The sequence below is a fragment of the Nicotiana tabacum genome, chromosome 23 (assembly GCF_000715075.1).
Source record: "Nicotiana tabacum cultivar K326 chromosome 23, ASM71507v2, whole genome shotgun sequence".
Lineage (NCBI taxonomy): Eukaryota > Viridiplantae > Streptophyta > Magnoliopsida > Solanales > Solanaceae > Nicotiana > Nicotiana tabacum.
Genome location: NC_134102.1, coordinates 30,207,689 through 30,234,999, shown reverse-complemented (window position 1 = coordinate 30,234,999; position 27,311 = coordinate 30,207,689). Strand labels below are relative to the sequence as shown.

The 27,311-nt window shown below is 34.4% G+C and overlaps 2 protein-coding genes across 2 annotated transcripts; both read left to right on the top strand.

The window, feature by feature from the left end:
• The first annotated feature begins 806 nt into the window (after positions 1–806).
• LOC107782452 (acidic endochitinase-like) lies at positions 807–1,909 on the top strand. Its single transcript, XM_075246473.1, has one exon. The coding sequence runs from the start codon at positions 881–883 to the stop codon at positions 1,775–1,777; it is 897 nt and encodes a 298-aa protein (XP_075102574.1). The 5' UTR covers positions 807–880; the 3' UTR covers positions 1,778–1,909.
• A 1,589-nt stretch (positions 1,910–3,498) lies between these two features.
• On the top strand, positions 3,499–5,490 carry LOC107782451 (uncharacterized). The gene is made up of 4 exons (XM_016603336.2): positions 3,499–3,667; positions 3,962–4,685; positions 4,743–4,860; positions 5,059–5,490. The coding sequence occupies exons 1-4, from the start codon at positions 3,499–3,501 to the stop codon at positions 5,488–5,490; spliced, it is 1,443 nt and encodes a 480-aa protein (XP_016458822.2).
• Positions 5,491–27,311: the final 21,821 nt, after the last annotated feature.

Here is a 27,311-nt window from a genome sequence, read left to right as displayed (position 1 = left end):
AACATCTCTTGCAATTTCAGTAACAAATGCAAATGTTTAAAAAATTGGATTGCCAAAATATTTTTTCTTAAAAATCAAATCGCCTTCCCTCTTCCCCTCCACGCTCATGTTTATAGTTTCTTATGGTCGGACATAAAAATTTGTATGAATACCATTTTAGCTTTTGATCAAGTTACATATGCTTCATCTTTAATGCAGAGTTAGGATGGATGAGAATTGTCTTTGGGTTCTTCTTTAGTGCTTGAAGTTTCAAACTCTATGGGCTTGACCCAAGATGAAACTTTGGCCCTCTGATGGCCCGTCCACTTTCAGCCCTCTTGATAAGCAAATGGGGCAAATATCACTTTTAGCCAGCGGCCGATGGGAACCTTAAAAATCCAAAACTGCCCTAAACTATTTTTTGGTAACTTGAAAATTTATGATTTTTTTTTTCATAGCATGACCATATTTCATAAACAAATAATGTCTTCAATTTTTTTTTTGAAAAAATAAAGCCAAAAGGGAGATTAATGGTTGGCACTACGTAGTGTCCATAGTAATATCTGAGGGTTCAAAGGCACAATTTCACTTGTTTCAGAAACTTGCCTGTGTCTTATAATTAATTGACAAGAGCTACTAGACAATACCACGAAGCTTTTGAGACTCTACGCACTGGTGATGTGAAACCAACAGCATAAGCCAAATCTGTGGCTAATTCATACCTATAAAATAGGAACTGCGCGACTGTGAAGCAACACCCTCATTACATAAGTACAAAACAATAGCCCTCTGTTTTATTAAGGATCCCTCCTATAAAAACCATGTTCCTCTAACACATTCTCCACAATTCAACTATTACTACTTCTCTAGTCTACCAATCAATCCGAAAATTTGCATAACTATGGCATTTTCTATGAAAACATATATGCCAATCTTCTCCTTATTCATTTTGACACTTGCTCTTTCTTGTAATGCTGGTGGAATTTCTATTTACTGGGGCCAAAATGCAAATGAAGGAACTCTAGCAGAAACTTGTGCCACGGGAAACTACGAAATTGTGAACATAGCATTTCTAGCAACTTTTGGCAATGGCCAACAACCTACGATAAATCTTGCCGGTCATTGTGATCCAAGTCTTGGCGAGTGCACCAAATTAAGTTCAGACATAAAATCGTGCCAATCAAAAGGAATCAAAGTGATCCTATCAATTGGAGGTGGCGCTGGATTTTATTACCTTTCCTCTGCTGACGATGCTAGGGAAGTTGCTACTTATCTTTGGAACAACTTCTTAGGAGGAGAATCGAGGACTCGTCCTCTTGGCAATGCTGTTTTGGATGGAATAGACTTTGATATTGAAGGTGGAACAAATCTATATTGGGATATTTTGGCCAAGTCACTTTCTGCATATAGCAGTATGGGAAAAAAGGTGTATTTAACAGCAGCCCCGCAATGCCCATTCCCTGATGCTTGGATTGGAAATGCATTAAAAACAGGGGTTTTCGATTACGTTTGGGTTCAATTCTATAACAATCCTCCTTGTCAATACAGTTCTGGTGATATTAACAATCTTGAATCTGCATGGGAACAATGGACTTCAGATATTCCGGCTACAAAGATTTTTCTGGGATTACCAGCGGCTCCTGCAGCCGCGGGGAGTGGATTTATTCCAGCTGATGATCTCACTTCTCAAGTTCTTCCTAAAATAAAAAGCTCAGCTAAGTATGGTGGAGTTATGCTGTGGTCTAAATACTATGACGATCAGACTAATTATAGCTCCTCAATCAAGAGTGATGTCTGAAATGGTGAGCCATATGTTAAGTCTTTTTAGTGACTATATACGTGCTTGGGGAAAATACATATGTATCTAATAGTATCTCTTTTTATCTGTAACCATATATATGTATAGAACATTATGAAAATAATTTTTCGATATATGAGTCGTGCTCTCCTATTTAATCGTCAAACCTCCTCTTACCGCAGAAAACAAAACAACAGAACTACTATGCTAGAAATGAATGTGATGGGTTATACATGTATCCTTGTTATATTTTAATGATCTAACAAACTTAATGATAAGAACAAGATAAAAAACCTGATACACACCCTCAAGTACGTGGGAATAACAAGTCTCAAGTTGGAGATGTAAATCAACTCTTCAGGCGACAAAGAAACGACAAGGGGAACAGATGGACATCGGTTCCCCTGGTGATCGTACCCAGTCAACTCCCCATAACTGTAAAGTTGCTGCCTGCACACGCAACAGTGCAAAAATAGTGCAGCAATCAACTTTATGGAGAATGCATTTGTACTAAACATGCTTACATCATTCAAATGAGGTCACTTATGCAATATTAACATGAAGGAAAGGCAAAACAACACTTGCACACTCTAGAATCAATCAAGCTCTCTCTCAAGTGTAGTGTCAATCTTGCAAGTGATTCTCAAGGGCATCAAGAAGAAAGAACAATACAACGAAGGACCAGCTTCCTGTATTGAGTCATTACATGTCCTTAGTTGTGTTGCATCTTTGGTAAAGTTCTTTACTTGTAATTCCTGCTTAGCTTAGTTAGAAGCATTGTGTAGGAAATCTTTGTAAATCATAAACCCTGGTGTTTATGTCTTGGCTAGTTTAGTCGAGTTGTAAAGGCTTTGTAATAGAGTTATTACAAAGTGACTTGTAATAGAGTTGTTACAAGTTAGTGAGTGATTAAGTCTTTGTAATAGAGTTATTACAAAGTGGCTTGTAATAGAGTTGTTACAAGTTAGAGAGGGATTAAGAGGTTAATTCCTAGATTATAATAGGTTGTAATCTAAAGTTTGCTCAGTAGTGAAGTTGAAATCCTACAAGGGTAGGTCGTGGTTTTTAATCCCGTTGAGCTGGAAATTTTTCACGTAAAATTCCTCTTGTCATTTACCTACTGCAGTATGCATGGTTTCTGTGCAAACTTATATCTGTGGGAACTTATAGAGAACCTGGTTCTCTACATAGTTTGGTGGACCCTCGAATTCTATTAATTGGTATCAGAGCAGGTTCTTTCTATCAGGTTAACACCTAGAAAGGATCCTCATGGCTGCTTCGCCAAACTTCGAAGAAGGCCAGTCTACTTACAGACCATCAAGGTTCAACGGCCAATATTATGGATGGTGGAAGACTAGGATGCACGACTTCATCATGGCTAAAGATTCAAAGCTATGGGACGTCATCTGGGATGGACCCTTCGACCCTACAAAAACCAGTGGCGCCCTAACTGTGACAATCCCCAAAACAAGAAAGGAGTTCAATGATATTGACCGCAAGGCCATAGAAAAGAACTTTCGTGCAAAGAAAATTCTTGTCTGTGGTATCGGCCCTGATGAATATAACAGGATCTCAGCATGCCAATCTGCTAAGGAGATCTGGGAAGCTCTCCAAACAGCCCATGAGGGAACAACACAAGTTAAGCAATTAAAGATTGACATGCTTACCACAGAATATAAGAAAAGATTGACATGCTTACCACAAAATATGAACTTTTCAGAATGAAAGATGATGAATCCATCAATGAGCTTCACTCTATGGGAGAAATCATTCCAAGAAACAAACTTGTCAGGAAAATACTCAATGTTTTTCCCAGCTCCTGGGAAAGCAAAGTGAATGCTATCACAGAGGCAAAGGACCTACAGAAGCTAACCATCGATGAACTTGTTGGCAATCTGAAATCCTATGAAATGAAGAAGAAGAAGGACAATGAGAGAAGAGAGCCCAAAAGGGAGAAGAACCTGGTCCTCAAGACAGACAACAATGAATCAAGTGATGAGGATGCTGACATGGCTTACTTGACAAAGAGAGTTCAGAAAATGGTTCGCAGAAATTGAGGCATTCCAAAAAGGGGCAGTTCTAGCAAGCCAAAATATTATGACCTATGTCATAAATGTGGCAAGCCAGGACAGTTCATCAAGGACTGTCCCCTCCTAAATCAAGATCAATTCAATCACAACACAGACAAAGCAGCCAAGAGGAACCCGGTTCCTGATAAACGCTTCAAGAGTAAGAATGTCGCTGACAATATTGTGAAGCAAGCTCTTGCTGCATGGGGAGACTCCTCTAGAGAATCTGAAAATGATGATGATCAAGGTGACAACTCCATGATGGCAGTAGAAAGTGAAGCAGCTGAATATGATTCCATATTTGCTCTAATGGCTAAATCAAATGAGGATGAGGAAGATGACGATGAAGATGAGGTAAACTTTCTGGATGTTCAAAGAAATTTGAAATTCTATTCTCAAAAGAAGCTTATATCTTTGTCTAATATTTTAATTGATACTTATCACAGTCTCATTAATGATAAAAATACGCTAACCACGGAACTAGGAGAAATAGAACACGAGAGAGATGATCTAGTGGTAGTTGCGGTTGATCTAAGAGAGACCATTGAGAGTTTAAAAAGGGAAAAAGATACTTTGACTGAGATAATTGCAAACATAGAGCATGAGAGAGATAACCTATTAGAAGTAGTCATGGACCTAAAGGAAACAATTGAGGAACTAAAAAGGGAAGGTAGGCATGAGTTCACCCAGAAGGGAAAGGAAGTTGCAAGTGAGGCACACCTTAGGCTTGAAGATGAGCTAAAATCAGTGAAATCTAGTCTGTGTGCTGAACTTGAGAGAAACAAACAGCTTCAGAAAGATTTAGGCAGAGTTAAGAATGCTCTGAAAAAATCACTCAAGTAAACCTGGTCCTCTGATGCTATCACTGCCTTGTATAAAAACAATGGGGGGAACAGGCAAGGGATAGGGTTCCAAAGGAAAAAGACTCCTTACAACTCTCATAGCAAGTATGTTACTGTACCTGATAACTGGCTTTGCACCCACTATGGTAACACTGGCACTTTAAGGAAACCTGTAAGGCCAAGTTTCAGTCTCAACGGAAAAATAAAGTTTTTGCTAAAAATGTAACTACTGTTAGAGAACCTGGTCCTTCATATAAAAGACGCATGATACCTGCTTGGACAAAAAAGGTCCTGATTCATCCCTTTCCTCATTACAAGGGACCCAAACTTGTTTGGGTTCCTAAGTCTAACCCTTGATTTCCTTGTGCAGGGAGCAGTGAAAGAGAGCAGCCAAAAATGGTACATGGATAGTGGTTGCTCGAAGTACATGACTGAAAGCACAAATGATTTCCTTTCACTCAAAGCCCTGCAAGGAGGGAGTATATCCTTTGGAGACGGCAAAAAGGGATACATTCTGGGAATTGGAAGAATTGGGAAGCCTCATTCTCACTCAATTGAAAATGTGTACTATGTTAATGGGTTGAAGTACAGCCTGTTAAGTATCTCCCAAATCTGTGACAAGGGAAACAAGAGTGGTGATCTCAGTTGTCTAAGTGTTGTTGAAGATGATGCTGAACTATGGCACAGAAGGCTGGGTCATGTAAGTTTCACATTGCTGAACAAGTTGGTCAAGAAGGACCTGGTTCGTGGCCTGCCCAACTCAAGCTTCAAGGATCACAATGTGTGCGATGCAATGTGTTGAGGAAAGTATACATGTTATCTTTGATGAATCTTACCACTAATATGGGAAGGATTCACATGATAAGATTGATCAAGAGAGAGAATAGTCAACTGTCCCTGGTGAAGTCATTGACATGGAAAATGGAAAAACTAACATGATGAGTCAGGTCAAGGATTCAAATGACAATGGCATAGCTGAATCTCCAACTGACATAGATGAACCCGGTTCCTCAATCACAACAATTGAAGCTGAAAATAGATTTGTTGATGCAGATCAAGGGACCCCATATGCAGAAAGAGAATCACATTCAGAAATACCTAGACCATCCCACAACAAGTTTCAGGTGTCTAATTGGAAACACAACTAGAAATAAGGCAAGGCTGGCAGTTCAAGGGTACAATCAGGAAGAAGGGATTGACTATGATGGAACATTTGCTCCAGTTTCTCGAATAGAGGCAATCAGAATCCTCATTGCATTTGCGTCTCATATGGAATTGAAATTGTTCCAAATGGATGTCAAAAGTGCATTTCTGAATGGCTTTCTAAAAGAAGAAGTCTTAGCAACCTCCTGGATTTGAGAATCATGAACATCCGAGCATGTTTTCAAACTTGACAAGTCACTATATGGGCTAAGCAGGCTCCTCGTGTTTGGTATGAAAGGTTGTCCAAATTTTTTCTAGCAAATGACTTTACAAGAGGAAAAATTGACAACACCTTATTTTTGAAGAAACGAGGGAGGAACCTGCTCATTATGCAAGTCTATGTTGATGACATCATCTTCGGAGCAACAAACGATTCATTGTGTGAGGAATTTGCAAAACTCATGGGAAGTGAGTTCGAGATGCGCATGATGGGGGAATTGAATTTCTTCTTAGGTCTACAAGTCAGACCAACTCCTCGGGGCACAATGATAGATCAGCAAAAGTACATCAAAGAGCTTCTGAAGAGATTTGAGATGGAAAGTTAAAAGATCATTGATACACCTATTGCCACTACCACTCGTCCGGATATGGATGAACTTGGTTCCTCTGTGAACGAGACTATGTACAGAGGTTTCAATCTAATCCAAAGGAATCTCATCTGAAGGCTGCCAAAAGAATCCTTAGGTATCTCAAAGGAACTCAGGACCTGGTTCTCTACTATCCATCAGGAGACAATTTCGACTTGATCGGGTATGCTGACGCTGATTATGCTAGTTATCTGGTGGATAGGAAAAGCACTTCTGGAATGGCACACTTTTTAGGTTCGTGTCTAATTTCATGGGGTACAAGAAAACAAAACTCAGTGGCTCTATCAATGGTAGAAGCTGAGTATGTGGCGGCTGCCTCTTACTGTGCTCAACTACTGTGGATCAAGCAACAACTAGAGGTTTTTGGTGTATTTTCTTATTATGTGCCCTTACTATATGACAACACCAGTGCTCTCAACATGGCAAAGAATCCAGTTCAACATAAGAGAACAAAGCACATTGATATGAGACCGCATTTCCTCAGAGATAATGTTGAAAAGGGGCTTATCTGCATGATGTACAGAAGATCAAATTGTAGATATCTTTACCAAAGCACTGAGCAGAGAGCACTTTGAGAAGAATCGTTTTGCACTGTGGTTGATAAAATCAAGCTGAGGACCTGGTCCCTCGATGATTGGCTATGAAAGAAATGTACAGGTAAAATAGCTAAAAAGTATTTTCTGGTGTAGTCTAACTCACCTCTATACCGTTACAGGTAGACACACATGACGATTACAGAGCAGACAAGTAGCTAATGCATTGCACGTTGGTCAAAGGATGAGGCTTACATTTTCAAACTCTGTCAGGGAACCTGGTTCCTTTGACATAGGTTAGTAGTTCCTATGTACTCTCATGCATAATTTTTTAAACGGCTGAAATGGTGCCACATCATTACATTGCCAGTTTCCTCTTTGTTGCAACTTGAATCCAAGCGTCTCACCCTTTATGAAGCGACCCGACTACCCAAAATTGATACTCAACTGGTCTCTCACCCCTCTTAAATAAATTTATTCACAGTCACTTTCAGAACTGTTCACATCAAGAATCCAAAATTCCCCTTTTTCTTTCTTCAAACTCTCTTCTTCAACTAACTACACTCCACCATGTGTGATAATCAGGAAACACAAAATGTTCCAAGCATCGTCCTCACCGTGTCCTCATCCATTGAAACACCAGTGATAGAGCCCACACTCCCTGTTCTGACTAGTCCAGACCCTAAGCTAGAGTCACAACCACCCTCTGTTTCCTTTCCAACCCAGTCGAGTTCTGGTTCTCATCGGAGTCGCAAAACACTGACTCCCAAGAAATTTGTGGCTGTGACTTCTACTTCTGCCTCGCCGGAAAATATGGTTGACAAAGATACAGTGGATGGAGAAGAAAATTAAGAAATTTCTAGTCTACCATTGGAAGAAAGTTCTGCTAAAGACCAAGGTGTGGGTCATAACCGTGATGAATCGACAATGGCATCCCTGGGCTTTGATCCTACAGGTAATGATCCTCTTATGCCTTCTGAAGTTACTTTGGAGTCACAAGAACAAGAAGCTATAGAAAATATGCTTTCAATCACTGCTGAGGGAAGTCTGATTGGAGGTTATGAGGGTGTGTCTGAGTTTCAGGTGGAAGAAAATGGTACAGAGGTCGAGGATAGGGAAATGGTGCCTGTCAAAACCTTGGCACCTGACAGTACTACTGGGGAACCAACTGAGGGACCTGATCCCTTCATCCCAGAAGAACCCTCTGGTTCTAATAGGGATAAAATCCCTAGTTCTTCACAAGAACCCCAGGTCAGTACTGATCCCGCCTCCTCTCCTCATTTTAACGCTGAGCCATTATCAATTATGGTTCCTGCGATGCGATCTCTGTTTGAGGAGGAGAATGAGAACAGTGAAGGATGGGAAGATTGTAAATGAGAGGGTAGTGCCTCCGGCACCAGTTGTCGATACTGATGATGAGGTGGATGAGGAACCTGGTTCATTAGTTCGTAAGTCCTCAAAGAAACTTACAATTCCAACGTCCAAGAAAGACTCATTTGTAAGTGGTATGGTTTTGAAGAATGATAAAGGTGAAACATCTGGTGGAAAGGTGGTTGAGGAACTTGGAGAGAAAGAGACTGAAGAACTGGTTGAAAAAGTGTCTAAGAAAAGGGTGTCTGAAACATCTGCGAAGAAAAGAAAGAGTGCTAGAAAATCAGTGAAAAGGAAGGCTGATGCCAGTGAGGAACCTGGTTCCTCCAAGAAGACCAAGGTTGGTGATGCCCAGGATGCTGGCAAGAAAAAATTAAAAAATCAAAAGTTGTTGTGGGGCCATACATTTGCCACTGATATTCTGGACATGGCTGGCATGTGCCAATTGGTGGAGATATGTGAATTCCAACAGTGGACCCACTTGTTCATAAGTGATAGTCCCAGAGTTTATGAGGAAGAAGTGTGCAGTCTTTATGCCGACTTCCTTACAGTTGAGGATGATCATATTTGTATTATGGTAAATGGTGTTGATTTTGTGATGGACTCTGTTGTGCTGGGAACAATTTTGGGAGTGCCTATTGAGGTTGTGTCTTCTGTTCAGGGAACCTGCTCTTCGAACTTTAGAAATGCTATCTTGAAGGATAAGGTAGTTCAGCAAGGGGAACGGGTACACAAGAAGGCCCTCCTTCCAGTGTACCAACTGCTGTTTGAATTGGTGAACAAGGTTTTTCTTCCTCGTGCAGAACGAAGGTCCATTACATCTCGAGCAGACCTGGTTCTCATGGAAGCACTGGATGGCTACACAACTATCAACCTGCCTGATATCATGGTTGAACACATGCAGAAGGTGGCAGAGTTCAAGGATGGTAATCATGGGCTGCCTTACGGGTTCCTCCTCACTAAGGTTTTTGAATTCTTCAAAGTCCTTTTGGGAAAAGCTAAAATGGTTACTTGTAAGCAAACTTTCTCCAAGACCACCCTCGAGGAATGTGAGTGCATTGATAAGGTTGGAGGGGTTGGCAGCACTTCTACTATCTCCCAGTTAATCAACGCCCAAAACAGTGCCACTGATAAGATAAGGAAGCTAAAGGCAAGGAATGCCATTCTTGAGGGTCAGCTAAGTCAGCTTCAGGAGGCACCTGGTTCCAGCAGCTCTCATAGCACAGAGGTTGCCTGTCTGACCAAAGAAAATGCCGACCTCAGGAAACAGGTTGAGGACCTGAAGGAGAAACTGCTCAATGAGCAGATGTCAGCAAATGCTCGAATGGACATCCTTCTTAAAACCCTTGCCTCTTCATCTAAGCCTTCCCCTTCCAGTGCTCCCTATAAAGTGTTCCCTTTCCTGTGCCAAGTCTTAGTGATTGTCCTTTGTTTTAGTTCTGATGATGTTTATGACTGGTACTTCTGTTTTTGCTGTTTTTATTTTGTGGATGTGTTGGTAACAATGGAACTGCTCCCTACTTAATTTCCAAAAGTTAATAGAAGTTTCATCCTTTTGCTGTGTATATCTTGCTCTTGTGGTCTGCTTTTAGTCATGATTGTGTGCACACATATGGCATGCGTTAACCAAGCTAGACTTCTTTTTGCTTATTACTTGCTACTGATCTTTTTATGATGCCAAAAAGGGGAAAATAATTGATGGGGAACAAGTTAGATCCAATCTTTTGTGGATTGTTATGCCGGGTATCACCAAATTCTGATGGATGAAGAAGATACAGAAAATATCGCCTTCACCACTCCATGGGGAACTTATTGTTATAGAGTCATGCCATTTGGTTTGAAGAACGTAGGGTCAACTTACATGAGGGTCATGACTACCATATTCCATGACATAATGCACACCCTCAAGTACGTGGGAATAACAAGTCTCAAGCTGGAGATATAAATCAACTCTTCAGACGACAAAGAAATAACAAGGGGAACAGATGGACATCGGTTCCCCTGGTGACCGTACTCAGTCAACTCTCCACAGCTGTAAAGTTGCTGCCTGCACACGCAACAGTGCAAAAATAGTGCAGCAGTCAACTTTATGGGGAATGCCTTTGTACTAAACATGCTTACATCATTCAAGTGAGGTCATTTATGCAATATTAACATGAAGGAAAGGCAAAACAACACTTGCACACTCTAGAATCAATCAAGCTCTCTCTCAAGTGTAGTGTCAATCTTGCAAGTGATTCTCAAGGGCATCAAGAAGAAAGAACAACACAACGAAGGACCAGCTTCCTGTATTGAGTCATTACATGTCCTTAGTTGTGTTGCATCTTTGTTAAAGTTCTTTACTTTTAATTCCTGCTTAGCTTACTTAGAAGTATTATGTAGGAAACCTTTGTAAATCATAAACCCCGATGTTTATGTCTTGGCTAGTTTAGTCAAGTTGTAAAATTTTTGTAATAGAGTTATTACAAAATGGCTTGTAATAAAGTTGTTATAAGTTAGTGAGAGATTAAGTCTTTGTAATAGAGTTATTACAAAGTGGCTTGTAATAGAGTTGTTACAAGTTAGTGAGGGAATAAGAGGTTAATTCCTAGATTACAATAGGTTGTAATCTAAAGTTTGCTCAGTAGTGAAGTTGAAATCCTACAAGGGTTGGTCGTGATTTTTAATCCCGTTGAGCTGGAAATTTTCCACGTAAAATTCCTCTTGTCATTTACCTACTGCAGTGTGCATGGAATCTGTGCAAACTTATATCTGTGAAAACTTATAGAGAACCTGGTTCTCTACATAATTTGGTAGACCCTCGAATTCTATCAGAATGCTTAACAGAAACAAGACGTCAATTTTGTATATGTATCATTTTAGAGGCTCTTGTGTCTTTTTTCCTATTAAGCTTATCAGTAAGTTTTGTAGATTTCTGAAGCAGATAATGATTTTCCTTAGGTTCTCAGGCAATACCGAGAACAATTAGTCAATTACACATGATTTCTGAGCTGCAATTACCAGGCAAGACAAAAGCGCTAGTATACATGATCTCTAAGAGACTAATAATATATAGTCATTATTTCACATTTGCTTCTTGTCTAAGAAAATTCAGCACCAAACACTAAATTTGTATCTTGTAACAGGGGCGGAGCTAGCACCGTCGGTGCGGGTTAGAATTTCGAACCGATAAAACTTCAAATCTTGGTTCTACCTCTGCTTGTAGGGGCCAAAATGATCACCTTGGGCCAGGCCAGTAACAATCCAACGTCAAACATAGATCGGTTAAGCCCAAGTAACAGCATAGATTTGCCTCTTTATTCTTAATCGAGTGGTTGGGCAAGTCCAACAGCATAAATCAAGGTAGTTTTCAACTATGTATACTTTGTATCCACGTATCTATATCAGTATTCTTTGTAAATTAGAAGCTATGAAAACTATGTATACTTTGTATCCACGTATCTATATCAGTATTCTTTGTAAATTAGAAGCTACAACATAACGAGAGGGGGTGAATTGTAACCAAATCAAAAACTTAGTCTGACTTAAAAAGGAATCAGTCGACTAAACTCTTTCAACAGGTTTGATTTGCAACAGAAATAAATTGCGTAGAATTAAAAGCTAAGAACACAGGAATTTTATACTAGTTCAATACCGATGTGGTACCTACATCCAATTCCCTTGGATCACAAGGGTTCTCTTATATCTTCAATAATTCGTTACAACAATAGTGGTTTTTGGATCGTTCACCACCAACGATTTTCAGCAATAGTATTTCTCTAAACTTGACACAACGTTTGTTTTGTTTTCTAACTCTTCCTATCTTTTATGACACTTGTAAACTCAAGAATACAGTGTTTGTGCTAAGAATTAGAGTGTTTATGCTAAGAATTAGAAAAGTATAGAAACAATGGTAAATTGCGTAATCTTTTTCTTGAGCCTTTCAGTCTTCTTATATGAGAGTCTTGAGATCATGCAATCTTCTTTGTGAACTAGCCGTTGCAGATTGACCATTGATTGAGGCAAAGATATTCTAAGAGTTTTGACCCAAGGGTTGCCTCTGAATCCTGCTCAGGAGATTGGCTGGATTCAATGATTTTCTTCCTTTCCGCATTCTTGATTAAGGGAGTAATTTGCGACTTGATTGATCAATCATCAGAATCTTCCGATTTCTTTTACCAAACTGATCCTTGAAGTATGAACTGGCTTCCCATAATGACTGCAATTGATCTTGTTTCCTTTTTGATGGCCTTGACATCTTGATTTCCTTTGGCTCCCTCTGATTTAGCATTATCATCATAATTCCCTGCAATCAAGTAGATTAGATTAGATTTGCACTATTGTCATCATTGAAACTTAGGTGTACCAAAATAAAGTTTTCAACTATGTATACTCTCTCTGTACCGTTTATTCATGTACTATTTTATTTTTAGTTTGTTCCAGAAAACAATGCTTTTCTATACTTGAAAGATAATTTAACTTTTAATTTCTCATTTTATCTTTAATGGAAGTTATTATAATCACACAAATATTATGATATGTTTAAGATCATACAAGTTATAAAAGTCTTTTAACCACATAATTGTTATACTATAAACTTCAAAAGACTTTATTTCTTTCTTAAATTTTGTTCCAAGTCAAACTGCATCACATAAATTGATATAAACGAAATACTTATTAGTTAAATTAAGTATTAATAGTTAAAAATCATATTAGAGTATGCGATACGTTGCGGCAATTAGGAGCTGCTTGATTTTTTTAGAAGCTTTGTAATCATCGAAATCGTCACTGCCTCCAAGTTCTTGTCTCGTCCAATAACAGTGATATATCTTTCCATGAGCAGCTATATACATAAACATAGCTATGGCAAGAGGCGTATTTAAAATTTTAAAAGAATGGGTGCACTATACTGCCATTTGGTTTGATTTCATAAAATTCTATCATGATAATAACTTGACGAACAAACAAGTTAATACAATTATCACAAAAAAACATTAATTATTCAATTTACAATTATGCTTAACGAGCTTTCATACATTGGAAACAACATGTTAGAAAAAATAATTTTTAATATCTCAAAAAGAAATATTCTAAATCATGTCTAGGTTCATTCTTTTAATGGGGTCTTTATTACATTAATTACTTTGAATATATTTCTTTAAGATTTGTAACTCAAGTTTGAATTCAATTTCTACAAATTAAATCTGATCATTGAATAGCTATTATGGGATTCTTTATGTTAGTTTTGAAAAGGTCAAATCTATTCATTTGTATAGCCATAATGGCTATTATGCAGGCAACGTTTTTTTTTTAATCATTTGTTGGACTATATAAGTCCTTTGTGGTCACTTTGAATAGAGAAGAAAAAAACTAAGAAAACATCTTCTCCTCTTTCTTTTGTGCTGGTTTTCTTTTATTCAATCTTTGTTGTTTCTGCTCCTAGTTATACTAGAAGAGCTTGTTGAATCCTGGGGATACGCCTAATAATATTTATCACGGTATGAGTGAATTATCCTTAAGGACAGTGTCTTTGACACGCCTCAAGCTAAATCTTATTCTCCATAATCCAATATTTTTTTCAAACCAACGATCAGGCGAGGCAGAAATTATTTAGTTCGGATTTTTCTGATAAAAAAGAAGATAGGATTCCTGATTATGCAGACCTTAATCGAATCATATGTGTTGGTCAGTATAATCTCGTATATTCGCCTATTCTCCATGAAAATTCTGATTTATTGTCAAAAAGACGAAGAAATAAATTCATAATCTTAAGGATATTTTCACGCTATTATTACGGAGAATAACATTGCTAATATTGCTATTGACGCTACTACACCCGTTGTACCTACTTTTTTTTTTTGTTCCATTACCAATTACCTATGGCAAATCTTTTCCTAATGTTACGAAAATTGAGATTTTTGGTGGAGATAATTTTAATCGCAAGCAAGTTGTTGCTGACAAAGGAAAAGAGATTGCTACTAGAAGCAACCTTGTGGAGGACAACAAACGTCAAAGAAAATCAAACAACATGTATGACAAAAGAAATTGTTATAAGCCCAAAACCAACAATCAAACCTTCAAGAAAAAAGGCAATTGCTTTGTGTGTGGAAAACCTGGCCACTATGTTGCTCAATGCCGAAAATGGATTGGGAATGACAATTTCGCTAAGGCTAAAGTAAATTTAACTGAAGCTAAAGCGGATGAGATAATTGTTGTGATTGTTTTCCAAGTGAACTTTGTGGCCAATGTGAAAGATTGGGTGTTAGATTCCGGTGTTACTATGCACATATGTGCTAAAAAGGACTTTGTGTCTTACACCCAAGTTGAGGAACGAGAAGAAGTTGTCTATCTTGGTGACTCAAGAACTCCTAAAGTTCTTGGAAAAAGGCAAAGTTCTTCTCAAACTCACATCTGGAAAAACTTTGGCATTGAATGATGTGTTGCATGTTCCTAGTATCCGAGCCAATTTGGTCTCTATGTGATTATTAGAAAAAGTGGGGGTGAATGTTTCTTTTGAATCTGATAAGGTTGTGTTGACCAAGAATAATAATTTTGTTAGCAAGGGTTATTATAACCATGACTTGTTTGTACTCAATATTATGGATGAAAATGCTAGTTCGTCTGCTTACTTCATTGACTCTTTTAATTTATGGCATACTAGATTATGACATGTTAATTTATCTTATATTAAGAAAATAGATTCTGAAGGTCTCACTTCAAATATTAATTATTCAAATATTGATAAGTGTGAAGTTTTTGCGGAAGCTAAACAAACTAAGAAATCATGTGCTTCTGTATTTAGAGAATCTGAATTGTTAAGTTTAATCCATACTGATTTAGGAGACTTGAAACAAACTATGACTAGGGGAATTTATTTTTTTGAATGATTATTGTGAGAAAGAAGGTATAATACACGGGATAACTCCGCCATATTCTCCACAATCAAATGGTGTAGCAGAAAGGAAAAATAGGACCTTAAAGGAAATGATTAATAGTATACTTGTTAGTTTGGTGCTTCGGATAATCTTTGGGGTGAAGCCATATTATATGCGTGTCATTTACAAAATAGAATTCCCTATAAGAAAATGGGTAAAAGTCCTTATAAGTTGTGGAAAGGCTATCCCCCTAATTTAAAATATTTAAAAGTGTGGGGGTGCCTTGCCAAAGTTATGTTACCACATCCTAAGAAAAGAAAAATAAGATCTAAATCATCTGATTATATGTTTATTGGGTATTCTGAAAGTAGTGCAGCATATAGATTTTTAGTAGTCAAAAGTGATGTACTTGAACACAATACTATTGTTGAAACAAAAATGCTGAATTTTTTGAAAATATTTTTCCTTTAAAATTTGAGAATATTTCTGATACTCCTATTATTCCAAGTGATAATATTTCACATGTTTCAATTATTCAAAATAATTTTGAAAGTGAAGAGTTAAGAAGAAGCAAAAGACCAAGGAAAGAAAAATCTTTTGGTAATGATTTTTATACTTATCTTGTGGATAATGATCTTTTAATATATTCTGAAGTTATTTCTTCATCTGATGCCTCATTTTGGAAAGAAACTATTGATGTAGAAATAATTCAATTTTACAAAATAAAACTTGAATTTTAGTTGATTACCTCTGGTAGCTAAACTCATTGGTTGTAAATGAATTTTTAAGAAGAAACTCAATACGGATGGTTCCATTGATAAATACAAAGCTAGACTTGTTGAAAAAGGTTTTACTCAAAAGCAAAATGTTAATTATTTTGATACTTATGCTCCTATAACTAGAATTTTCTTAATTTGTGTTTTACTTGCCCTGGTTTCTATTTATAAACTTTTTATTAATCAAATGGATGTTAAAACTACATTTTTAAATGGTGATTTAGAAGAGAAAATTTACATGAAGTAACTTGAGGATTGTATAGTGTCTGGCCAAGAAAACAAAGTATGTAAATTGCTAAAATCATTGTATGGTCTAAAGCAAGCACCTAAACAGTGGCATGAAAATTTGATCAAGTATTGCTTAATGATGGTTTTTCATCAATTGAAGTAGATAAATATGTTTATACAAATTGTGTAGATGGTACATGTGTTGTTATTTACTTTTATGTGGATGACATGCTTATTTTTAGTTCTAGTCTTGATTTGGTACATAAAACCAAATTTTTCTTGTCTTCTAATTTTGAGATGAAAGACATGGGAAAAGCTAGTGTTATTTTAGGCATGAAAATTATAAGAGATGGCAATAGCTTGATGTTGACTCAAGAACATTATGTTGAAAGAATTTTTAAAAAAATTGATAATTTTGATGTGGTACCTGTAAGCACTCCTTATGAAGCTAGTAGTCAATTAAAAAAGAATAAGGGAGATATTTTAGATAAAAATAAATATGCTTAAATTATTAGTAGCCTAATGCATTTGATGAATTTTACTAAACTTGATATTGCATATGTTGTGTGTAGATTGAGTAGATATACTCAAAACCCGAGTTATGATAATTGGAATGCATTAGTAAGAATAATAAAATATTTGAGAGGTACCATGAACTATGGTATTAAATATAGTGGATTTTCCACTGTACTAGAAGGATACAGTGATGCTAACTGGATCTCTGATTCAGATGAGACAAAATTCACGAGTAGTTATGTATTCACCCTTGGTGGGGGTGTTGTGGCATGGAAGTTAGCTAAACAAACAATAATAGTAGACCTACCATGGAATCTGAGTTTGTGGCATTGAAATTGGCTGGCAATGAAGCTGAGTGGTTAAAATATCTCTAGGCAAGTATTCCACTGAGAATTAAACTGACACCTTCTGTGTCGATGCATTGTGATTGCCAAGCTGCAATAGCCATTGCTAAAAATAAATTCTTCAATGAGAAGAGTAGACATATTCAATTGAGACATAGTGTGATAAAGCAGCTGCTGAGAGATGGAATTATTTTCATAGATTATGTGAGTCAGAAGTGAAGTTGGCTGATCCACTAACTAAACCTTTGGGAAGAAAATTAATATCTGAAACATCAAGGGGAATGGGACTATTGCCAATTTGAGTTATATCAACAATGATGGTAACCCAACCTATGTGATTGGAGATCCTATGTAGTTGGTTCATATGGGTAATAGCAAGTCATTAATTGATAAAATATGCACAATTAAATTATATTCCTTCCTATGGTGTGGGTGTATAGTGCAAGACTGCAAGAAATGAGAGGCTGAGTTATTAAACTCTTAATCCAATAATCCATAGCCTTTTATAGGTGGTGTATTACGCTGCAGAATACACTTGATGAATGGACCTACATGAGTGTAGAGTGGGGCCGCTCCTATGAAACTTATGGCAAAAAATTTCTAGATTACTTATGAAAATGAGGCGCGCGCATGGCTTATTAGCGCAAAACCGCGACAAACAACAAAGTGTGTGCGAGTATAATGTGATAGATAAGACACTAAACTTACAAAAGAATTTTGTGTTCATAGAAGTTCTAAACTTCACCATTTGTTCTATAAGTTTAATCTTATTTTATCTAGGTCTGGTTCATAACCCAAGAGACAACAGATTCGACGCATTGTGCTCATTTGTGAAAACCCAGTAAAACTTCATATTTTATTCTATTCTTTAATATTCTTTTTGAGCTATGTGGGGGATTGCTAGAAAAAATAATTTTTAATATCTCAAAAAGAAATATTCTAAATCAATGTCTAGGTTATTTCTTTTAATGGGGTCTTTATTACATTTATTATTTTGAATATATTTCTTTAAGATTTGTAACTCAAGTTTGAATTCAATTTCTACAAATTAAATCGGATCATTGAATAGCTATTATGGGATTCTTTATGTTAGTTTTGAAAAAGTCAAATCTATTCATTTGTATAGCCATAATGGCTATTATGCAGGCAACGGTTTTTTTTTATCATTTGTTGGACTATATAAGTCCTTTTATTTAATCTTTCTTGTTTTTGCTCCTAGTTATATTAAGAATTTGTTGAATTCTGGAGATACACCTAATAATATTTATCACGGTGTGGGCGAAATATCCTTAAAGACAGTGTCCTTGACACGCCTCAAGCTAAATCTTATTCTCCATAATCCAATATTTTTTCTAACACAATCAACAATAACATCATTATTTGAAAAAAAAATACTTCACAAATCAAAGAAAATGTTGAAGAGAAAGAAAAAGGAGAGAGATGATAAAGAAATTGAGAAACGATAACCTTTGTTGTAAAAGTGTTGCTGAAGACTGAGACAGAGAGAGGAGTCAGATGAGAATTTTGATATTTTGGAGATATTGAAACTCAAAGAATTATTTTTAAAAAAAATGACAAAACGAAACAAGAAAGAAAGAAAAGACAAAAAAAAAAATAGAAACAGCAAAACGGGAAAAGGGAACTTTAATAAAATTCGATCCCTTGATTTGAATGGATAGAATTATTAGATATTTGGATTGGTGAAAGGTAGTATACAACCGATGAAATTAATTAAGGTGCGCGACAAACTAACCCTTGACTAATTTAGAATGTGTTTCACATGTTTGACTTCATTGAATTTAAGTAGGAAATGCTCCCCGCTTTCAATGATTATAATTAAAATAGCTATTTCATATAATATTTCCGAGAAAAATATAAATATTCCTATATTTAATACTACCCAGTATATTTACTTATCTTGTTATTAGTAAAGATAATCTAATTAGATTTTTCTGTAAGTAATTCTTCTTTTACCTTGTTGAATCAAGTGCACATATAGTCATTCTCAGGGATGTTATTTAGAGATTAACCAATACTTATTTTGTCCTGAAATTTTAAATTAAAAATTTTAACTTTAGAACAATTTAGGGCATTTTTGTCCTGAAAAATTAAACTGAAAAACTAAAATTCAGAGTACACTGACTAATTCCTAAATAACAACCCTTTAGAATGGCTACCGAGTGTCTTTTTTACAACCAACTTCTGTAAATTTTCTCGACTTTAATGTAATTTACATTGTGAGACCTATATAATCACAAAGTAAATCTCATAAATTATCATTTCATTTGTTTAGCTAATAAAAAACCACACTACAACAAATTTGGCCTAAGGCCACACTAATTTTAGACGACGCTTGAAAAATATTGTGAAAAATACTTGGGGCAACACTTTTTGGGGGTAGTCTTTGGTGACAGCTTTAGGCCTTTGTACATTATAGGCCACACTTTTAAAACGTGACTTTTAAAGCAACATTAGAAAAATGTGGCCTTAGGAAAAAGGTTACAATACCACAAAACACATAGATGAGACAATATACAAAATTTGAGGAAGATTGAAGGTGAATTAGACTAGTTTGGAGACAAAATTCATTATCAAGGATATACAATATTAAAAAAATTAGGCAAAAAAGGATTTGTTTCAATAAGTATGGTTGGAATTCATTGAAAACATATGTATCACAAGATTTAAGCAAAGATTGGAGGTGATTTGGACTGATTTGGTATCGAAATTCGTAGTTAAAATCGAGTTTTAAAAATTCTTCTGCAACACACGTATCAAACAAGTATCACGCATGTATATCACACACATGTATACATGTTATATATATTTGATATACATATGATACATATGTGATACATAAATGATACACAGTATGATATACATATCATCTTTTTCCATATTCATCTTCTACTTTGAATTTTTAATTCAAACCACCTCAAACTCTACTAAATCATCCCAAAATTGAGATTCAAACTCGGTAACATGTATCCGATCTATTCCAACAACACACACTCAAAAGAAAGCAAAAATTTGACCTTTTTTTTTGTCACATATAAGTAATTGGCTAATATTAGTAGCATTTTGACTAATATTTATAATATTTTATAAAGTAACTAATTTTTATAACAATTTACTTATAAACGGACATAACTCTGATAATTTCCTTTGATCAGATACCACATTTTTTAATAGTTTGGGCCACTTTTTTCGAGGGCTGAGGCCTAAAATATTGTGCCAAAAAACCCTCAGAGTAGCACCTATTAGCTAGATGAAATGAAAGCCCCTTCCCCATTTTATATATTAGGCCAATTTCCATACAACACACCTGAACATTTGACCAGGAAATGATAGATATAAGATAATAAAAAAATACTACAAGGCAAAATAAAATTAAAGAAACTAATTTAAACTTGGTTATTCAAGCTTAAGTTTTTATGAGTTCAACTTTAAAGTTCTTAACATTGACCCTATTATAGTTTTAGATTACGGTTCATATACTTTATTTATTACAGTATTAATAAATTTTTACCTATGATATTTTGTTCTACGATAAAAATACTAGATTCAGAAATATTTTGGACATAAGATGCTAAGGGCCTGTTTGGACATAAATATTTTTTCCTTTTTTCCAATTTTTATTTTCAAAACAATGTTTGGTAATGAGAATTTTACAAATTTTCAATTCCAACTTGAAAATGGATTTTTAAATTTGTAAAAATGCTTTGAACTAGTTTTTCACTGAAAATCTAAACTTGGAAACTTTTAGATTTTAAAATTTACCCCAACTTTTTGGAATTAATAAAAGGACCCCATCTACCCAGTAGAATAAAATACCTAATTTAGCATCAAACACCCATTTTCCCTTATTATTGTCTACAGTTGAGTGAAACTATAACTGAGTTAAAACAGTAAGAAGATCAAAGTAATGAGAGAAGAAACCTTTACCAACAAAATCCTACGTTTTGATTGTCAAATTTTCTTCATCTTCAGAAAAATCTGTTTCATCGACTTTCACTATCTTTTCTTCTAAAAAAAATGCGATTGCAGTTAAGTATTAATCAAGTTAATTGTTTGTTTCAAGTTATGATAGCCAAGTTGGGATGATTTTGATAGTTTTTACAAATTGTAAAGTGTAAATCATATTTCATGATTTTGGAAAAAAGTACATCCAGATACATTGCAAAAGTTATAATCAAATAGAACTTCATCTTCAAACCAAATATTAGTGAAATTCCAAATTCCAAAAACAAACTTGGAATTTATCTCGATACGCCTACTAAATCTGGGTATAAAGAGGCTATCAGATGCAAACATTAATTGATGTTAGGTCTTTAAATATTAGCCTCGGGTGGTCACCAGCAAGTGCACCGAAAGCATTGTGGTGGTCCTTAAAGATTCAGCATTGTGATGGTCCCTTAAATCATAATATCGAATATTTTGGGAGAATGTTTGGATTATATTGTTTTAATTTCTATATTACCTGATGGATTTTGGATATTGTAGGGTAAGGTTTTTTTTAAAGCAGGGGTTGGGTCTTCATTAAATTAAACAAATAAGTTAAAATGTGAAATATGCTGATTATATGGCTATTTAAGCCAACAAAAATATTTCTGTGCATAGGAAAGTTAAACTTTTAGCCATTGTGACTTTTTTGTTATCCTGGTGAGTTTCTTGTGATTTTGTATGTGATAAAACAAGATTGTGTGACTTATATAAAAGAAACGATATAATTTTATTGATATGGCATATTGCATTTTCTTTTCTTTCTTTTTTTTTTTGGTAAGAGGGAAAAATCGCAGCCGCTACAACCTCTGTCACAGCCTCTGCCCTTCGGGTGAGCACTCTGTGGTAAGTACTTTGTGCGCACTGAGTAAATCTTCCCATGTGTAATAGCATGCAAACCACACAGGAGATGTAAATTGCACTAGGCGAACCCTGTATGACAGACTCAACTCACAAGGCATTGAGGAGGAATTCGATCCCAGGTCATGTATAAATGACCACCCTCCAAACCAAATGGGCAACCCCAAAGAGTTATATTGCATTTTCTTTCTAGCAAACATTATGCATCTTCTTTTCGCGATTACTTTTGGCACAACCTTTTAATCTCTCCTCTGGCCACTAGTTTGGTTTCCTTTGGTTACTTTAGATAAAAGGCTAAAAATGGTCCCTTATATTCGGGATAGATTTAAAATGATCCTTTAAATATATTTTTGAGTAATTTGGTCAGTTAAATATGTTAAAAGTGAATATTTAATATTGTTATTAAATATTTAATAAAATATGTTTGTTATATTTATATAAACTATAAAAAAGAGTTGGGGTAAGGTCCGCGTACATATTATCTTTTTGTTATTTTTGGAACAAAAAGGATTTAAAATGATCTCACATTTGAAGGTATAATTCAATTTTCGATTATTATTTCTTTCTTGAATCTGGCGTGACTTTGTGAGGTGCAGTTTTACTAATTTTTTGTTAATCTATTTCTAGCGTGGTGTGCAACCTTTAATGTTGCAGTTTCTAATATTAGTGGGACTGTCGTAGCATTTCTAGTTTTTTTTTTAAAAAAACTCCACAGCTTTCGTTAACTTTAACATTCTTTGTTAAATATTTAACAAATATAAAAATACCACTTTTAACAAACTTTAAGGACTAAAAGTGCTTAAGGGACCAATATTTATGTCATTTTCTTGGTTACTTCATGTCTCATGTTTCAATGTCACCATTCGATTGTTAAAAAAAGACATTCTTCCCTCATGGGTCGTTTAAGATTTTTTGAAGAAATTTATAATGTTTTGGACCGCTCATTAAAGTCACTTAGAATATTATAAACTGAATTGTAACCAAATAATTATTATGGTGGCGTAATAAATACTCTCTCATTTTCAACTAAAATTCTCAGATTTTAGTCTTGATAGAAAGTCTGTCTATTTTAAGGACCGCTAAACAAAAAAATAAAAATAAAAATTGTAGACCCCCTTCAATTTTATGATTTGTAGCAGTTCTGTTGCACACGTTTTTTGCGGTTAGTAAAGACAAAAGAAGTGTTCTCTCATCTTTCATCTACTTTTATAATAGTATTTTGAGATGCTACAGAATTTTGACATTTTATTCATTAATTTTATCGATGACAAGTATCAAAATTCTACCGGCGTCATACTTGCCTTTCATATTTAACAAAGAAAAATTATTACATACAACAAGAGTGCATAAGAAGCCTATTACAACAAAAATGGAAAAATGACGAGCATTCACTCTTTCAACTTCATTAAGTTTAATTATAAACATATATTATAAAAATTTATCATATATATCCCATATTTTGTACAAAGAATCAAATATTCAATAAAATATAATTTTTAAATTATATGTATTATATTATTAATCTCTACACTACTAATTTTTATATTACTATGTATGTCTAACTTTTTCTAACCAAAAGAACCATATAAGAGCACTTTTATCGTTTTAAGTGCTATTATTGCCCGTGTGTAAAATTAGTTTGAGCCAAATGTCTGATTCTTAATAACTATCACAAGTTCCACAACAAAAGAGTAATTGTCACGAGTTAATAATACTTCAAAATAACTCAAGTAATTGGACGATTCCATTTGGTGGAAAGACGATGGATATGAAAATACAAAAGACGTTAATACAGAGATATTGAGTAAATTGTTAAATATTACAAATTACTCATAGTGTTTAATTTTATTTCTTTTACTAATTCATTTTAAGTCATGTATATGGTATACTAACTTTGGCATGTCTTTTTAAAGATTTTTTCCTAATAATAATCTCGTTATGCACCCTTTCGTGCATAACAAAAGCTATACTTACTTTGGCATGTCTTTTTGAGTCATGTATAGTATTCTAACTATAACGTCCCCTTTGAACCAAAAAAAAAAATAACTATAACGTCCCCTTCTTTTAGTAGTTTTTTCTTCTTCTAATTTTCTCTTTATACACCCTTTCGTGCAATCCATGTGATTATTCAGTTAGATAAGAAAGGAAAAACTCTTTTGTTTCGTGTCATTGGAAAAACCTTTTAATTGTAAAAAGTATTTTAGTTTATTAAGAAAAGGTAATTAGAGAAATATTAGTTCCAATATCCAAATATAAGATAGAAAAGAAATAAAGAATTGATACAACAATTTTCATTGGTTTAACGGCTACCTTGACGAAAGTAGTTTATAATAAAGTCTAGCGAATTGAAGTGAGAAAAGTGGGTAGAAAATAACTACTAGTAATACTTTAGGGGTTATTGTAGCTTGTAATGACTTTATTTTGCACTTAACTCTTAACTTTAAGTTTCGGCGTGCTACATGTAGGAGATAGATATTTTTAAAGCAACAAATCCAGTTTAATTTTACGTATGAATGGTGTTTGGAGAGGATAATGTGTACACATATAACACCTCTATCTACTAAAGGTACAAATACTATTTTCGAGAGATATGTATTTGTAATAGAGTTCTAAAAGGATAAAAAGCTTGTTACTAAGAGGTGTGGTATCATAAATGAGATCGTTCCCCCTTAATTAAAAGTTTCGAATTCAAGCCCTAAAAATAAAAATAAAATCGTATAAGGAATACTTCACCTTTAAATGGTCCCAAGTTGTGCGAATTCAAATTAAGAACGAATGATTGATTCAGGATATTGGATGTTTAGTAAAAAGGATTAAAAGTTGAGTGAATTGAAAATATGCTTGTGTGTGTCATATATATAACGTGGGTGGGTGGGCGGAATAGAAATTGCATGAAATCGCACTATCTTTGTTCCAATATTCGTTATACGTAAAAACCTTTTCGCAATCTATCGCTTTAATCATGTCTCTTGATTCGGTTTACCTGCACCAAATCTTCACATCAACAACAACAACCCCTCGGAAACCCCTCGTATGTTTCGGAGGATAGTATGTACGCATATTTTATCTCAACTTCATAGAACTAGTGAGACTATTTTCGATAGACCTAAAATAAAGCACCAAGTAGCAAAGACTGACCAAGTCTTCACATGCACTTGGAAAATATTGCTATAAAAATAATCTAACGGATGAGACTTGATTTCCATATTATTGAGCATGGTTAATTATTCAGTGATCACGTCAAAATATTACTCAATTCGTTTCAATTTAGATGGGTAGTTTGACTCGGCATAAAATTTTTTTTTAAAAAAAGAAATTTTAAAATTTGTGGTCTTAAAAGTTTTGTGGGTCCATGATATTTTTGTGATTATAAAAACTTCTCATTAAGGGTAAAATGGATAAAATTAAGAGTTTAAAGTTGAATTATTTTTAAATTTAAAAATATATCATTTATTTTGAAATTGACTAAATAAGAAAGTAATTCATCTAATTTGAAACGGAGGGAGTACATTTTTTGTCCTAATTTTTTCAACAAAAATTGGAACTTTGTTAAAAATAAAATTGTATGTCAGAACGGCAAAACGTAACTTTAACCTTGAAATATTCTTTCTCAACTTAATCTTAAATAATATTTTCACTCTAACGGAGTAATATTTTTCAAGCACCTACCTAACATCAAAACTTCACAAAAGTAAGGAAAAAGGGTTAAAGTTCATGTATAATTTGAAATTGAGTAATTTTATGCAGCGTCAAAATTTTGGATTAATATTAGCATTGTGGTTAGGAAAATGTCTCGTTTATATTGAGGGAGCACCAATTTAAGAGTAATAAATATTGATGGTGAACGTGGACTCTTTTTTCCCCATAAATTTTGGACATATCGAGTCAGACAAGTTCCTAATAACAAAGGGGTCGTTTGGTAGCCGGTTAGAGAAGAGTTATATATGTATTAAAATTTGGCTAACTTTATGCATTATTTGATTAAAAGAAGGAGAAAAAATAATCTTCACATAGAAGCTAGCATAAGTTATACAATGTTTGATTGTTTTTTCCTTTTTTCCACATAAAATGTAGCATTGCTAATACAATATTTGGTTCATATTTTTATTTTTCGCATAACTAATACATGTATAAGTTATGAGGGAATCTATGTATTATTTATGCAGGGTAAAAGGTGGAATAACTTATACATATATTAGTAATACTTGTATTAACACACAAAATGACAAGAATACCCTTTATTCAAACTTGTATTTTTTTATTTAAAAATATATATTTAAACTATACTAACAATTTTAATAAAATAAAATAAGCTAATAATAAATAAAACTCACATTACATTTATATTACTAATCCTTATATAACTACCGCATAACTAATCTCCACATAACTAATTCATGCATAACTAATCTATGCATAACTAATCCCAATATACCTTAATCATGCATAATTTATTCATGCATTACTTATTCCTGCATAACTAATATATGTATAACTAATACTTGCATAACTCTAACAGGCAATCAAACGATCCAAAAGAATATAAAATTAAATATATTCGAATACTAGAGGAATAAATTTGAACAATTTTCCCAAGAGCGAATAAACTCCAAAATCAAGGAGAAAACAAGGAACACCCAAGTTACAAGTATGTAGCACTTGGCAAATAGGGCTCCACGACAGACAAGAGAATCTAATACTGAAAGAGTACGCGTGCCATCTCAACAGATGTGAAAGCGAGTCAGTTAGCTAGTGCAGACAGCTATCATGTGAAAATGAGTCAACATGTATTTGACAGCTATTCCTTTTTTCTTAAACCAGTAGATATTTTTTACTAGGAGATACTTTTTACTCAGTCCTTAATATATTCACATTAAAGCCCCTTTAATTTAATTCATATACTTTAAAATTCATTAATACCAAAGTCTTGAGACTTGAGTTTGAAATTTTTTACTCCATTCGGTTGAAAAAGATTGATATTATTTTTTTTATTTATATTTCTAAAACATTGATACTATTCAATATTTTTTTAGTAGAAAATATTTATAACCATATAAATATTATTACTTGATTTACGATTATAATTTATTTAACATTATATATCTCGAAAGTTTTTCCTTTTTTGTTAAAATTTATACCAAATCAACCTAAGACAATTTGTTTTAAACAAAGGGAGTATTAAGGATAAAAATTTTCATTTCATCTCGCCATAATCTTTAATCGTAGTTGACTTTATAATTGGCCCCTATCAGTTAATCCCTCCATTTCTTTTTACTAATCTAGTATTAACTTGGTATTCCACTTTAAAAATCATTTATTTAAGAGTTTGTCCATTTTTTAATTGGAGT

Bases quoted from the DNA above. Each gene is read 5' to 3' on its own strand.
- LOC107782452 (XM_075246473.1), top strand. From the start codon at position 881: ATGGCATTTTCTATGAAAACATATATGCCAATCTTCTCCTTATTCATT.
- LOC107782451 (XM_016603336.2), top strand. From the start codon at position 3,499: ATGAAAGATGATGAATCCATCAATGAGCTTCACTCTATGGGAGAAATC. The intron at 3,668-3,961 runs GCAATCTGAAAT...ATCACAACACAG, and splicing joins AACCATCGATGAACTTGTTG to ACAAAGCAGCCAAGAGGAAC. The intron at 4,861-5,058 runs GTAAGGCCAAGT...TTCCTTGTGCAG, and splicing joins CTGGCACTTTAAGGAAACCT to GGAGCAGTGAAAGAGAGCAG.